This window comes from Aspergillus melleus, assembly GCF_016097325.1.
Source record: "Aspergillus melleus strain CBS 546.65 chromosome Unknown contig3, whole genome shotgun sequence".
NCBI classification, from domain to species: Eukaryota; Fungi; Ascomycota; class Eurotiomycetes; order Eurotiales; family Aspergillaceae; genus Aspergillus; species Aspergillus melleus.
The window spans coordinates 2,903,090-2,918,482 of NW_025763372.1; the positions used below are offsets into that span (position 1 = coordinate 2,903,090).

Genomic DNA, 15,393 nt, shown 5'->3' on the forward strand with positions numbered 1-15,393 from the left:
TTGGGCTATCTCATACCATCATACTAATCTTTTCAAGAAATAACATGTGCGGCGGTTCGAATCCCAATCATGACTCTCAATCCGACCTAAAAGATTGAAATTACTCCTATCGGTATTCCACGACCAATATATTTTCATAGAACTTCAGGAAGTGAATAGCACGGATGCTAATTGCATGCAAATAGAAAACCCAAACTAATGACCAGATACTAATGTTATCCGGAAGACTCGAAGTGGCCATTAAACATCAGTAACGAACTGGCCGCGTAGGGCTTCACACCCAGATTGAGGCCTCAGTTTCCGGATACCGGAGGTTATCAAGGTCATCTGCCTAGTCCATGTTTCTTGTTCCGGTAGACCCCGAACCTAATGTAGAGTCATTCAAATGCGAAATGTGGCATTATGCCTCGCGTAGGAGCACTATCCCCTGCGAGGATTATCCGTGCCGTCTTCTCAAACCTGGCAGTAATTACATTTTATGCCGCTTGAATTAATCGTCTCTCGACCTCTTGTGCAAATCGGCCTTCATGCCTGCCCCGATTTGAATGTGTTTATTCCTGTAGCCACCGGTTTTTAGTACTTGCAGATTCCCAAAGCTGAAGATGACCGAGAACTACGGGTGATCTCTGTGGATAAAGCACCTGGGTTGGTAGATTTTGGCCTCAGTAATGTTGCTTTGGACCCTAGGCTCTCATCTCCGCGATGGAACAATCGGTCCAGCCTCCTAGAGGTAGCCCTAAAGTCTCCGCATATGGCCAGTGTGTGCATTATAAGAGCGCAAGATTACTTTTCTTTGCCTATTTTCTATCATTATCTATTTTATCTAACACACCACTAGGAGCAACAAGATGGCCCAAGTAACCATCGTTGGAGCAGGGTAATAATGATATTCCATTTGCTAACCTCTCTACTTGCTGGTATTTATATTAACATGTCAGGCTAACCATGATGCTTCAACTCCCAGTATCATTGGCATGGCCACTGCCTCTATCCTCTCGCGAAACTACAAAGTGACAATAGTGGCGAGGAACCTCCCGGGTGATGAACCTACGATTGAGTGGGGCAGCCCATGGGCCGGAGCCAGCTTCATCGCTGGAGGTTGCCTCTCGCGCCGCGAAGAAAAAATGCAACTCGATGCATTTGCAGAATTGTGGCGCTGGAGCGTCGCCTATCCGGACTCATCCGTCAAACAAATCACTATTGATGATTTTCATGACGATAAAACAGAAGAGGATATTTGGTGGAAAGACCATATGCCAGAGGTACGTCCGGCTAATTTCTGTCCTCCGTGTTCAAGTCCGTGTGCTGAAGAATGTTTTCTAGTTCCGATTCCGTCCGCTGGAAACCTTTCCTGCAGGTGCAATAATTGGAACATCTTGTGGGTTACGAACACATCATGGTTCAATACACTAAGCTAATGTGTTCATGTCAGACAAGTCCCTCATCCTCAAACCCGATGTGTTTCTCCCTTGGTTGAGAGCGAAGTTAGCGAAATCGGGGGTTCAGTTCAAGAGAATGGATCTCAAGTCGTTGTCAGATGCTTGCGAGCTTGGTCATGACATCTTGGTTAATGCTACTGGGTTTGGATCTCTCAAGCTTCAGGATGTCCAGGACCAAGACCTTGAGATGATCCGAGGTCAAACTGTCGTTGTCAAGAGCAACTACGACAAACTGTTCATGCATGATACCGGCGAAACTTATACCTATGCCATACCACGTTTGGATGGAACGGTAGTTCTAGGTGGCACGAGGCAGAAGGACTCTGTGTAAGTTCGACCTATCTACTGAGTGCCTTTATCAGTTGCTGACGCCGAGAGATTGCGTACTGAAGTTCGCCTGACGTTGACTGGGATTTGGTACGGGATGTAAGCAAACAGTTGGCTGTTCTCTGATTGACTGATGTTAACCCTAAATCTAGATCTTCAAAAGAATCAATCAGAATTTACCAGAACACTTTTCAGCGAATCCAACGGATCACCAAATTCTTAGACACAACGTCGGCATACGCCCCTCTCGGAAGACTGGCGTCCGTGTTGAATCAGAATTTGCCAATGGTCAACATGTAGTTCATGCTTATGGTAAGCTCAGACGTACCATACAGGAATGGTATCATAAATACAGTATATCTGACTCATTCTTCAAAGGTGTTGCCGGTGGTGGGTACATCTTCAGCTTCGGGGTTGCCCGCGCGGTTAGGGATCTCATCGAACAAGTTCTGTTCCCGTTCCCGGCTAGGCTTTGAGACGGTTCCTTACATTGTATAAGGCATCTGTCGAGCGAGTTAGATGAGGCTGGAGCCTCAGGTTACATTCTAAATAACAACTTAGACCAAAAGGTTCATGAAGCCAGCATGGTTACTGTGTCGCATAATGCATGATCGGAGTTCCCGCATGGTCTGCTGGAAGTAAATCTGTGGGTTTATTGTTTTTACCCTTGTATAAAAAGCGTAGAGAGATTCACAGATCTTGGCACAAGATGTAATCGTAACCTTCTTTCCTTGATCTAGACCGCGCACATGTGGACATAACCTACAATGGGAAACGGTTTCTTAAACCCTCTATGTCCATAGTGGTACTTCTCTACCTGTTCTACTAGACGATAAGAGCTACACGTTAAGTGATAAGCTTGACTATAATAATACGAAACTAGACCGAAAGGAAATACTCTCAAACGGAAGATTAAAGACTATTTTGGTCGTAAGATGCTATGGATGATAACTCAAAGGCCATCGAGGAAGTCCTGTTCGCATAGATCCGTCGCACTTAAAGCTTCTGCTGCCGTTCTCTTGCCAGCCCAAGAATAGCATCGCTCAGTGTCAAATCTGTGAGACTCACACCAATGCTTTTGTAAATCACAAGTCCTTCTGAAATGAATCGATCTGTCTTTTGAACGGCCGTGTGTGTTATCGACGCAGATGATAACCTCCCGTTCTTCAAGGCAATGATCTCACCCAGCTCAACAACATCGTTTGCAATAGTGTTGCTCTTGACGAGCTCCCCCGCATTCTGGAGAGCAAAGTCTCGATCATCGACGAGGATGGCGCCCTTGTCTTTGCCGGTAATAGGATTGTATCCAGCATTATATGCAACAGCAAGTTTCAAAAGCGAAGGATCCAGCTCGATCATGTCCGGCTGCCAAGAACCGATTGCGGAGATGAACGGTTGCCGGCTGCTTCTGTTGACCACAGATCCTGCTGCAAAAAGTGGCTTTTTGGACGGCGTAGTGCAGAAAATGCAATCAACGTTGCGCAAGTAGGTCTCAAGATTTTGCTGGAAGTCGGAAGCGGTGTTATCCACAAACTCAAAGGAGCAGGTAGCTTTCCAAAGCGCACGATTCTCTGCGGACACTGTGGCAATCAACTGTTCGGCCTGCTCTCTGAAAGGCCCGATGTAGGTGATATTCCTCACTTCCGAACCTCTGAGCATGATGATGAGTCGAGTATGCCACAAAGCTTGCATGCCAGTACCGAAAATGATTATGTTGTCAACATTTAGCCTCCAAGAGAAGGGAACCATGACATTCATTGAGGTGCGGTAGCCGGTCACTTCCTCGGAGCTCAGGAGACCCTTGGGAATACCTTTTCCATCACACAGAACTATGATGCCATGAAGGGGGTCTTTCTTGCCGTCTTTGTCGGGTGCAGGTTCGACGGTAATCTTAGTGCCAATGACCGTGTCCGATGTGAACGGTCTGAAGAGGGTTCGTTGCTCGTTTGGACGGTTTGCGAAGCTTGGCATAGGCTGGTATTGCCGTTCCCCGTCGACTGAAAATTCTTCAAATGTCCGTTCGATCACTTTCCGAAATTCAATAGTCTCGCTTGTAGAAAGATTGATCAATAGGTCATAGACCGTGGAATTATCCAGGAGTCGAATCTCCGACATCTCCGACATTGTTTAGGTTTCGAAATTGAAAGATACCTAAGATAATAGTGAAAATGGCAAATTCATAAGCAAATGGACGTATGACACTTAATTCTGAAGTATTGTAGTTACTTCTTGGAACGATCCCACGGCCTTTTTAAGAAGATTCAGCGTAGATCACAAAATCATGACGGAAGCCATTATCGACTAACGGTAGACCGGCAAGGCTCCCGAGAGATGCTATGAAGCGGCAGATGTACCGAGAGATCTAAAAGACAATGTCAGAGTGAATATACAGCTGGCCGAAAGAAAGTAGGGCGAATAAGAACGCCAAGAGCGTGTCAGCAGAGGCACACATGGAACCCTCTCGCATATTGGCCGAAATAGGCAACTTTTTCTGCAGCGATGGTGCGGGTGACCCACAGTGAGCCGTGATCGTTGTACGCACTAATCATGCGTAACCATGCGTTCTTTACCATCAAGTTGTTGCTCCGCATGGTTTGTTTTAGTGAACCAAGATATAGCCCGCGGGGTAACACTTTTGCCTCATTGCGAGTATGACTATACGTTATGCCTACTGTCATAATGCCTAACGTCGACGTTGAACACTTTGTTTGTTGAACTCTATTATCTCATCCGGAAGAGGACGAAAGACCCAGTACCAGGGTTGGTAGTCTCTCGCTCTAGAAAGATTTAATGCACAACCTACGGCCTTCAATCGGCCGGATTGCCGACCTGGAGGGAGCCCCAAGGCGTGTGGGGCCGACTTTTGGCTCTTTTTGCAAAGAACCTAGGCAGTTGAAAGGAAATTGGTCCTAAAACGAATATCCTCAGGATTGTTCTGAGGTCATTGTTTGTTTTTCGAGTAGAAGGCATGTTGAAAGTTTTCTCAATATGATGTTAAGTTAGAAATATATTCGCAGTAACCGAGCCAGTCGCTTATCTACCCAAATCTGCTTCAGAAGAGACCTGAACATATTGCTATGCTTCTAGAGGCGCGCAGCCTGTGCTCTGGGGCTACTGGGCGCAATGATGGCCACATCAAAATTATGGCTATGCTGACTGGGAGGAGCACAAAAAGTTGTATGGTGTTGGGGAAGCCATTCGTCAAGCAAAACTTCAGCACGGTCACCTAGAGGCAATCAGTCAGGCCGCCGATGAAGGCGGAATTGAATGCGACCTTACCCGCACAGTTGGTGTCGATGCCTACTACGATGAATCTACTTTTACGAAAGCACTGCATGACCTGGAAGATATGAAGGTCCATATATCTGAGCTTGCCTCGCAGTACACCGTGCATACCGATAGGAACTATACTCAAGGAGACTCGAAGCTCGAAGCTATCGGATAGGTGCATTGACGCGATCACCGTTCCTGCAGCTTCATTCTGGCGATACAAGTTTGTCACTTGCCTGTTAAGCCATCTGGTTGAGGAAGGTCGTCTCAATCTTCAGACCAATACCGCCGTGAAGGGAGTCAAGGATGTCACTGGTGAGTGGTATGCGCTAGTATGCACCGATCGTGGCAGCTTCAGGGTAGGCACATAGTGCATGCTACCAATGCCTGGATGGGTCATCTGCTACCGGAGCTACGTCCCTGTGTATCGCCAGTGCGTGGTAATGTCGTACATTATGCAGCAACAGCTGGCCCTACTGTTCAAGGCCCCTCTGCCTTCGGGTTTGACAGTCGATTCTGCGATTGGCTGCGCTACGGCAAGAAGGATTATGACTACTTGATGAAAAGAGGGTGACGTTGTTGTCGGTCGTGCGAATGTCGGACGGCGCGCAGTCAGTGATGACACTCAGTCTGACCTAGCACCCATGTCGCACTTGCGCGGCCTGTCAAGTGAAGTCGCCTTGTCACCATCGCCGAACGCCACCATTGACTTTGCCTGGTCGGGTATATTAGCCTTCAATGAAGACGGGTCTCCTTTTATCGGTCGTCTCCCTTTTGAGACCCATGCTCATCAGTGGATATGTGGTGGCCACCATGGCTATGGAATGACGAAGGCATCCCGCGCTGATGAAATGATTACACTTGTGCTCTTAGGGGACACGGTGCCGCATGAATATCCTCGCTCCATGTTTCTTACCGAAGAGCGACTCCGTGTATTGCGAAGTGCAAATGTGTACGTCAAAGATACATTTTGGATAAACAATATGTTTCTGATGGAAGTTTGTGGGTTACCAACGTATGGTAGTCAGTGCCTTACAGTTCTGTATGACTTCGTAGTATCAGACATCAGGGGTAGACTAGCTTTGTTTCCGCGTAGAATCAAATGGCCCACATGGCGACCATCTACAAAAAGGTTCCAATGGATTCCCTTATTGCGTTTAATACAAAAGCTGCTTTAGCAGCCTGAAGTGGTCCCTAATACACTTTGACCCTGCAATACACATGGTGTTCTAGCTAAATAGCATGCTTCACGATGCAAGTGCCGTGTTTGGAAGAAGTGTATGTAGCATGGGTTAATGCAGAGGATAGATACCCTGTGAGAGTTGGACATATTGCTATCAAAGAAATTGGAAAATATCGAAACCTATAATTATGAACCTCTTCCTAGCCTTGCTTGGGAATATTACAAGTACATTCCAATAAGCTTGTTGGTGTGATTCCATACCGTATCAGAAGCTCCAGTTTCGACAAGCGAATCCAGAAGACCACCGACGTTCAACGTCTCCAGCTTGTCACCTACACACAGGAGAGATCCAATCCTCGTTCCCTGAACAGTAAGTCCAACCTCCTGTCCCTCTCTAATAGGCACTCCATTTCCACCATACTTAGCACTAGTCATGACAAAAAGCGAGCGCTCCCCAGCCTCCGCAGGAGTCGAGCGTTGCATATCAGCCGGGGCGGGAGGGCCACTATGCTGTTTACTGTTGTCCCATTGATCACCCCAGCTTTTCTTGAAGATGTCGGTAGACACGAGTCCGGGGTGGTGGTGGATGATCGCAATCTCTCTATTTTCCTCCTGCTCGGCGAGGCGTTTGAGGCTCATGGAGGTCATGGCAGCAACGTGTCCAGCATAGTTGGGTATACTGAAATGACCGGGCTCCTTTAACTGCAGGTCATCAAGGAATAGGTTCGCTGTTTCCGCGCCAGCGGCAAGGACATTCACGACGCGCGGCCGAAACCACGATGATGATCCCTGGGCCGCGTGCTGGCCCAATGCTCGGACTCGCAGGAGGGGAAGCAGGCGGCGGATGAAAATTTGTCGGCTGTAGAACGCGACAGCGGTGGATAGCTCAATGCCTTCCATTGTTTCTTAGAAAATCTGTCAGGACCTCTATCTTTCAACGTTCCCTGGGTATCAAATTCCGAGCTACCAACATACCTTCTCGTCCCAGAAAGGGAAGAAACCCAGCGGAAAGGAAAAGTAAATCAATAGAACCTCCAGTCCCACCTTTCCGGTTGATAATAATATCTGTAAGCCGCTTGGCTTCAGCCATCAAAGAGATCTCGCCCTGCAGGAAGATCAAAGTAGCTGAAGGATTCGAAGCCTGCAGCTCGCTCAGGGTGGGTTTAAATGCTGCCTCATTGCGACCGATTATGTACGCCGTTAAAGGAACACTGGTAGAGACAAGCTCTACCAGGGCTGCCTTGCCGATTCCAGCCGTTGCACCGACAAAAACGGAGACCTTGGGGATGTTTGCAGAAGTGAGTTGGCTGTTAGATGCCCTAACTTCAGTCAGAGAAACCATTGTGGGAATTTGGAGTTGCTAAAGCTTTTGACTGAGAATCGTATTATAGTGAAACACAGAGTAGTCAATGATGAATGATATGTTCTATCCTCGGCGCTTTTATATGTCGATCTCCTGGCGATGCAAGAAGCTTTACTAGACCCATCCACCTGGGGGTGGATGTAATCGTCCTGAAAACCCGTTTCATATTCCCGCTGACAAATGTACAAACTTAAGTTGGATTGGAATCTGCGTAAGTTCTTCTGGATTTATAACTTACCCTTGGCTCAGAGACGCAGTATGTAGTGCCGATTTGGAACGAGTCTCCATACGTAAATTAGAGTGATCTCACATTGACTCTTAGTACTATGACTGATTGAAACCCCTATTCAAAGGATAGCGAATATTGAAGTACTAATCCTAAAAGATCCAAGCTCCAAATACCAAGAAAGAGAGTAATAGTAAACTAGTAGGACTCCCGTGTAGAGTAAAGGGATCAGGTTTGCTATTTCGGCGCAATCCTCCGCCATAGACGTACGATCTCTCGTTAACGTACCTATGCCGGACCACAGTACGAAGCCCACTGACGTAACTTGTAGTTACATAAGGTTATGTTTATTCAGCGGACGGAAAGGCGGACGGAAGAAACGGACGGACGGGCGGAGCGGAATTCCAGTTCAGTTCTTCTCTTCCCCCTCTTGTGCTTCACCAAAGGACATTGCATCCAGCAACCTGCAATAATTCTTATTTTTATTCTTATTTTTTGTTTTTCGAGATTTCCGGTCATGCCGTCCGACGGTCCTGTGTCAGATCACCCAGCAGTATGTCAATTACGACATTCAATATTCACGGTCCAGGGCTAATGCAGTGATATGCATAGTGCGACTTCTGCCATGCGAGAAAGGTGATTTTCACCCTCATTACGTCCGTTTAATTACTGAGACCGACCTTCATGTAATAGATAAAGTGCGATCGACACGCACCGTGCGACAACTGTACAGATGCGCGAGTAGAATGCCGCAGGGACCGACCAAGAAAGAGTAGACGGCGGCCAAAGGGATCCCGGCAAGTCCTCAGGCTTCATAAGAATGTTCCACATCTAAGACGCATTCACTGACGGACCTGACATAGCATATCCTTGTTTAATAGAAGGCTTTCAGCACTCGAGAGAGCAGCTGCAGCCATACCGAGCGACTCGGATCCTGTAACGAATGGGAGTCCCAGCCAAGATGTGGTCGCCCGGGCTGCATTAAGGACGGAGAGCACAGATATTCCCAACACCGGCCCGTCCGGCCGCCAGCCTAGCAGTACAGGGAGGTCCCGGGGGGCGACAAGCGCTCTTCAAGATGGCTTACTGCAGCAAACTTTGGAGGGCACGAGATTCTTGCAGCGAGAGCTGGAGTCGAATATGATGATCGGTCAAGACAGGTCTGTCGTCTTGCGACGTGCTATTGATTTCGTCAGTCGCATCTCCAGTTCGGGAGACCTGTCTTCTTCGACCGGCATACCTAAACCTAGCACAACAGACAGTGATGTCGAACCCCACAAATTACCACCGGAATTACTATACATGATGACAATGAGTTAGTAAACGGTCAAAGCAAAATCGTAAGGCTGATTAAGTGCTAATCGACAGACTCGGATTCCGAGCCAGGTGCCATGAAACGGTCATTCTGGCCTGATCATGTATCTCTCAAGACCTTAGAAAATATGTGTCTGTCTATCATCGAAGAGAACGAGGATGAACAGACGCTTATCTGCTACCGCATATGTGTGTACATGAAAGCTATCACGCTAATCAGCCGCCTGCCCGGCAGAGATCGAAGTGCTCGCGTTCGCCGTCATCTGGAGCAAAGCAAGAGTCAATATGATAACGAGATACACCGAGCGCTAAGCAAGTTGGACTTCCTCGCTCCTCCAAATTTACATTTTCTGCAGGCCCTTTTGTCGGCGGTGAGTCCGAACGACCTTTCCTCGGTGTTCAGTATGACTAGCTTCGTCTCGTAAAAACGCTGACTTATATTCAGGCCCTATTCATGCAAAACCAAGGTGACATGTCTAAGAGCTGGACACTAACAGCGTTTGCTTCAAGAACTTTGGTCTGTCTTAAGTACCACACAATAGACAGATACGTACCATCAGATGGAGAAGCGCAGGATGTTTATGGGGCTCTCTACGTGTGTTACTATCTCGACAAAGTCCTGAGTGTGCTCCTACTGCGGCCTCCTTCTCTCCCAAAGCTGAAGGTAACGCCAGCAGACATGGTCCGCCTGCAACCTCAGCTTCCACTAAGTGCCTGCGTCAAGGCTATGGTCCGTCTTGGACAAGTACAGGAAGGTGTCCTTGATGTACTTTTCAATCGCAGCGAGAAGAATGATCAGGTCATTAAAGTCAATGCACTCGTCCAGGAGATGTATCACGTGCGTGCATTCATGGATGAGGTAAGAAACCCGAAGCCTGGAATGGAGATTAATTGACGAACATTCGCCACAGCCACGATGTCAGACAATTGCTCAGGAAACGTACTTTGAATGGTTAGCTATCGAATTCGGATACCACGCCCTTCTAGCAAGTGTATTCCACCTACAACAGCGCGTCATGAAGAGCCCCTTATCTCGGCAAGAATGTCTCCACGCTGCACGGCAGTCACTGGTCCAGCTCACCAAGCTGCAGGACGAGATTACCATAGATCAAAATTTCCTGGGCGAATATCCTTACTTCCTTACATGGCAGGTCGTTCCAGAAACATAGGAAATACCCGACGGTGCTGAACTAACTGTATCACATAGGACCCTTCTTTTCTTCCCATTGAGTCCATACTTTGTTGTCTTTTGCAACGTAATATACACAACAAACACGGAAGACTTTACCTTACTGTCCACGGTCACGAGCGGGATATCCCGCTTTTCCAGCCACAACCGCTCAGTTGCCGCGCTGCACAAACTATTCTCGGCTTTTCTGGACATGTGTGAACCCCTCTTTAATAGTGCAAGTCGTCGCCCTGACAACGGCGTTATTTCCTCTCAATCACATTCGATGGATCCGACTCTTCTGCAGCAGAATTCTGGTGCCGACACTGAAAGCGTACTGGGTGGATCTCTACTGTTGCCACGGTACAATCTTTCTAGTGGGTCAAATCCCCCTGGAGCTGGAGACGATGAGGTGCAAAATCAGGCTGCATTCTACAACCAACCGATAGAATCTGGTACCTCGGATAGTGAACTTATGTGGGATCTTCTACAGTCCCAGCCTTGGTTGGGTTGGATAGGGTCTGATGCCTGAGGACTCGGGCAGGCTCTGTCATGAACTGAGCTAGTACCTTATTTGCCGATATATCCGATGAGGTGGATTTCGTATCATCGTTCAGAAATGGTTACCACAAGGTTAATGTCTAATAATACTTGTGCAATAGTCCAGGCTCTAGACAAGACGCAACACCCTGGAAGGAATGAACAACGGAGACATTTTCTCCGTGCGCTACTATGGATCTGTAGATGTCGTAATCTTTGCCAGACTGCATATACTAACAGCCTTTGTAGTAGGTGGATGGGGACAGTCGTCGATACCGACATAGTTGAGTGTGACTTCGTGGATAGGACAAGGAACTCAAATAAGGCTTAGTATAGAAGTACTAGAGATCGGGATATCTAGGACTAGGGAAAATGGCAAATCTAAGGGAGCTTGTGGAGGGTGCGTCAATGTTGAATCTTTCACGACTATGCAATCTATGTTGTGGGGGAATAAAGGATGGGCGCGTGGCGAGGCGTGCACTTCTCTCTTCAGTGTCTAAAAAGACTCAAAAGCTTTAATAACCTCGGATTCCCTCGGCGATACTGTCCTCGGCAGTTGTCCAACCTTTCCTCCCACAGAAGTCCTGCAGCAACTTCTCTGCCTTTTTGGCAGGCAAAATGATACTCTCCTCATTCCAATCAATCTCAGGTGCGTTAGGAATCTGCTTATTTTCAGGTCGAAGCTTTCGGAGAATGGAAACGATGTCGGTCAAATTAAGCGGACTCCCAAATCCAAAGATACGCTGGGAGACAATGTTTGGGTTGAGGAGAGCCAGTGCATGGAGACGCGCAATGTCAATCACATCTACTGTGTGTTCTGAGAATTGATTAGCACCACCTGTCCAACCATCGAGTATTTTGGGGCCATTTTCTGCTCTTACGAGGGACATATAAGCTGAAGATTTGTCGGTCGCCAGTAAGAAGGTCTCGAACCCAGCCCATCGTTGAGCCGTTGATTTTCTCGTGGAGTACCCGTCCGATCTTGGTAGATTTTTAGTATCACAATTATTGTGCAAATTTGTGAACTAGCTCCATTTACTCACTGTATAGCACGGGAGGATAGCGTTAAATGTGAACCGAGGATTATTCTCCTTGATCCACTGCCACGCTGCCTTTTCTGCTTCGGTCTTTGAGGCACAGTAACCCAAGAGCCCCTTTGCTCTTTCCGGGGTGGTCGGATCCAATGCCGCTTTGATGGCCTCATCGTTCCAAGTATCTGCGTACAACAAGCAGGAGCTAAGCTATGCAGCCTTATAAATGTAACGAGGGAGATGATCGTAACTACTTACCTTCATACACAGTGACGTAGTCCTTGTTGGGCTTCGGGGCCCTCGCTGTAACACCCGACGATGTCATCACAACCCGTTGAACAGAGGGCTGTCTCGATGCAGCTTCCAGAAAATTCTGAACAGCCCTGACAACCCACGGGATAACATCCTTCAGGTTTGTCCCAAAACTGACATCCGACGCCTACAGTACATTTCAAGCCGTTTAGTGACATCTCGCATGGGGAGGAGGACATACCACGTGAGCCACACCGCTCACATCTGCCATAGCGCAAAAAAGCGAATCAACGTCATCAAAATTAGGCAAAACCACGGATTCAAATGAATCTTCTCCAAAGTTTTCTTTGAACATCTCGTCTAGCCATGGCTTTGGAGTTCGGACAGTCCCGCGGACCTTATACCCAGCTTCCACTAAATGTTGGATGACATTACTCGCCACATATCCATTTGCACCGGTGACTAGGATACGAGAGCCTTTTGGAAAATAATTAGGCGTAACAGACATGATGAAGTGTTTGGGGTCCCAATATCTCACATTTTACCAGGATATAAATACCTCGAGCAAGGCCGGAAGGTCCGGACAGAGTGGAGTGAAAAATAATTGAAAACGGCCCACATATCCTGCCGTCGAATATCACCAAGTCAAAACAAGGCACGTTTGGAGTGATCATCGTAGGGTTAGGCCGAGGATCTACAGTTCTGGTCCAATTTGCCATTATCATTTGGTTGCCTTTCAATCAGTTAGTATTAGCTACCTAACCCGCGCCGCAGGGTGGAATTTTGATCTTTGTCAAAAGCTAGGAGAAGGGACCAGGCAGCCTGGTCAATCTAGCTTCCTTAGCCCCATTTTGCATTTCCATCCGTTAATGCCCTCCGCTCACCGGTGACTTGACGGTCTTCATGTTCCCAAAAGGATCGGACGGACGGACGGACGGATTCTGGCATGTTCCGGGTCCGGAGTGGCAACAGACTGGGTGGAACTGCTAAAGGCAACTTCTGTATATCATTAGAGAACCTGATTAGAAATTGAAGAAAGATGTCTACTCAATGCAAGTAATTCTTTTCTACTCGTTTAGGGAACATAAGAGTCGACAACGTCATGAAGGTGGATGCTCTACCTCCGAGACTCCTTCCGCTTATTTCCGGCGCTCCTCGTAGATATCATATGGGCACGAATTAATCACCCACTCGGGGTTAATCAAGGGCGAGGGCGAGGGCGAGGAATGATCCAGACCCAGTTAACCTTAATCCCAAGTGGTATATAAGGCACACATCGCACGGGCTATTACACAGCTTAACGAAAACGACTGACTCACAACCCCTAGTACGCAGATTACATCTTACAAGATGTTGATCTTAATCGCTGGTATCACCGGCTTTATCGGCATTCCGTGTGCTAGATCCGCCTTTGCGCGTGGTCACCAGGTTCGAGGCCTAGCTCGCAATATCGATAATCTTCCGCAGGACATTCGGGACCGTCTTGAATCTTTCGAGACGATGGCGAGCCCTTATGGTATCGCTGCAATGGATCGAGCCACTAGAGGTGTTGACGCCATCATATGCTCCTTTGCTGCGCTCCCAGAAATGTACATGGAATCGCAACTGTTGCTGATTAGAGCAGCAGAACGCGCGGGAGTGAAGGTACGTACCGCCACCATTATTCATGAGCGATTGGCTGAGCAGTCTGTGGAATTTAGATTTTCCACGCGGCCTCATGGAACTATGACTGGACACTTTCGCCTGGCTCACACGAATTATATGACGATATGCGGGCCTTTTCTCACCACGTGGCTGTGAGCTCGAGCATCAAGCCAATCTACATGTTCACCGGTGCAATCGCCGAATACTACTTCAAAAGAAGCCGCTATGATTGGGACCCCGACACCAAGACCTTCAACTTCCATGGGCCTTCGACATTCCCAACTCGATATACCACCGCGGAAGATATTGGCAACTACGTGCTTGAGGCCATTACAGCCCCCGATGCCGCCGATGGAGGCTTCGTTCGTGTGCAGAGCTTCGAAGCATCCCCGGAGGACATCGTCAAAGCATACAATACTGCGAGAGAGGGACGCATGACTGCCAAAATCAACTGCTTAGGATCAGTGAAGGATGCAGCAGACAAGCTGAATGAAGGAAGAGCCAAATATGGAAAGAGCGGCTGGTACAACTACCTTCGGTATTGCTACCAATATCATATCCCCGCTCGATCTTGGGATTACGAGCCCGTGGATGTTGCACGCTTCCCGAACGTCCAGCAAACTAGCCTGGAACAATTCTTCCGCCAGAATCCGGAAGTCTAGTCCTGATTACGGATCGGATTCGCGGGCAGGATCAGCAATCACTCTTTTCTCCCCCTCTCCGTGGATCCTGTGGACAAGATGACATGGCATGGCTCGAGGCTCGGGGCTATCGGCGAATTTTCTCATATCTTCGTACTGTAGTGATATGGACAAAACTCACCACTGCATGAAGATTAGCTTGTTAACTATCGTTATTTACTCCAATTGCCCTTTCCTTTACAGCATTAAAGATCATCATGTATCCCAAATTTCAGGTCAGCGTCCCAAAACGGTGCCTTGGACATATGAACCCTTTGCTATAAGACAACCTTGAATGCGTACAGGTAGCTTCGCTTGTCAATAAACTGCCTAGGCGCCTCAACCGGCCTCAGGAGCTCGACCGAAGGTGAAGTGATACTGGACGACTGGGTATGAATTCATAGCAATGACTGCCAGCTCTTGGTAACCCATGTTCTTTTATCGGGTGTCCCTTGCTTTTAATCCCGGAATCGTGACCAGCTCGTGCGTGGGTTGCACCCAGAAACGTTCCGAAGATGAGCTGGTCTATAAATGGGTATTTCGTGAATGGAGGTAGTGGCTATGAAACGAATAGATGAGAGTTTGAACTCTTGAAATGCGTGTAGTATCTCGTGACTTTACTATTTCGATTTGATTCTTTTGGGAGTAATCGTTAACTCTCTTAACGTAAAGATCCAGGGATCATCCTGGTTGTTGTACCGACTAATATCTGAATAACATGTTTCACTGCTAGTATCCTCCGCCAGTAGTTTTGACTCCCACGCCTAGATGACTATTCGCCATTAGGTTCTCGCCTCTGTTTGCATTCATAGGGTTCGCTTACTATGCTTCTATTAGACTTCACCTGTTTTCTCTTCGTTTGGTTGGTCTGGGTAGGCAATTTGTTCATTTCGCCAATTGATATATCATTCCTACGTACCTCTTTCTCATATACTCTAGGTAATTGCAGGAAGCCC

At 47.7% G+C, this 15,393-nt stretch overlaps 7 protein-coding genes across 7 annotated transcripts; 4 read left to right on the plus strand and 3 right to left on the minus strand.

The window, feature by feature from the left end:
- Positions 1–974: 974 nt before the first annotated feature.
- LDX57_006057 (FAD-dependent oxidoreductase) lies at positions 975–1,770 on the plus strand (the record flags this gene model as incomplete). Its single annotated transcript, XM_046087746.1, has 3 exons — positions 975–1,262; positions 1,324–1,357; positions 1,433–1,770. 3 exons carry the CDS (start codon positions 975–977, stop codon positions 1,768–1,770), a joined length of 660 nt encoding a protein of 219 aa, XP_045943714.1.
- A 992-nt stretch (positions 1,771–2,762) lies between these two features.
- Positions 2,763–3,890, minus strand: LDX57_006058 (uncharacterized protein; the record flags this gene model as incomplete). The annotated part of the gene is made up of 1 exon (XM_046087747.1): positions 2,763–3,890. The coding sequence occupies one exon, from the start codon at positions 3,888–3,890 to the stop codon at positions 2,763–2,765; it is 1,128 nt and encodes a 375-aa protein (XP_045943715.1).
- A 2,548-nt stretch (positions 3,891–6,438) lies between these two features.
- On the minus strand, positions 6,439–7,119 carry LDX57_006059 (uncharacterized protein; the record flags this gene model as incomplete). Its single annotated transcript, XM_046087748.1, has 1 exon — positions 6,439–7,119. One exon carries the CDS (start codon positions 7,117–7,119, stop codon positions 6,439–6,441), a length of 681 nt encoding a protein of 226 aa, XP_045943716.1.
- Positions 7,120–9,119: 2,000 nt separating this feature from the next.
- Positions 9,120–9,547, plus strand: LDX57_006060 (uncharacterized protein; the record flags this gene model as incomplete). The annotated part of the gene is made up of 2 exons (XM_046087749.1): positions 9,120–9,123; positions 9,177–9,547. The coding sequence occupies 2 exons, from the start codon at positions 9,120–9,122 to the stop codon at positions 9,545–9,547; spliced, it is 375 nt and encodes a 124-aa protein (XP_045943717.1).
- Positions 9,548–9,801: 254 nt separating this feature from the next.
- LDX57_006061 (uncharacterized protein) lies at positions 9,802–10,291 on the plus strand (the record flags this gene model as incomplete). Its single annotated transcript, XM_046087750.1, has 2 exons — positions 9,802–9,981; positions 10,034–10,291. The coding sequence occupies 2 exons, from the start codon at positions 9,802–9,804 to the stop codon at positions 10,289–10,291; spliced, it is 438 nt and encodes a 145-aa protein (XP_045943718.1).
- Positions 10,292–11,345: 1,054 nt separating this feature from the next.
- Positions 11,346–12,621, minus strand: LDX57_006062 (uncharacterized protein; the record flags this gene model as incomplete). Its single annotated transcript, XM_046087751.1, has 5 exons — positions 11,346–11,638; positions 11,712–11,811; positions 11,874–12,046; positions 12,120–12,300; positions 12,355–12,621. 5 exons carry the CDS (start codon positions 12,619–12,621, stop codon positions 11,346–11,348), a joined length of 1,014 nt encoding a protein of 337 aa, XP_045943719.1.
- An 842-nt stretch (positions 12,622–13,463) lies between these two features.
- Positions 13,464–14,419, plus strand: LDX57_006063 (uncharacterized protein; the record flags this gene model as incomplete). Its single annotated transcript, XM_046087752.1, has 2 exons — positions 13,464–13,757; positions 13,814–14,419. 2 exons carry the CDS (start codon positions 13,464–13,466, stop codon positions 14,417–14,419), a joined length of 900 nt encoding a protein of 299 aa, XP_045943720.1.
- Positions 14,420–15,393: the final 974 nt, after the last annotated feature.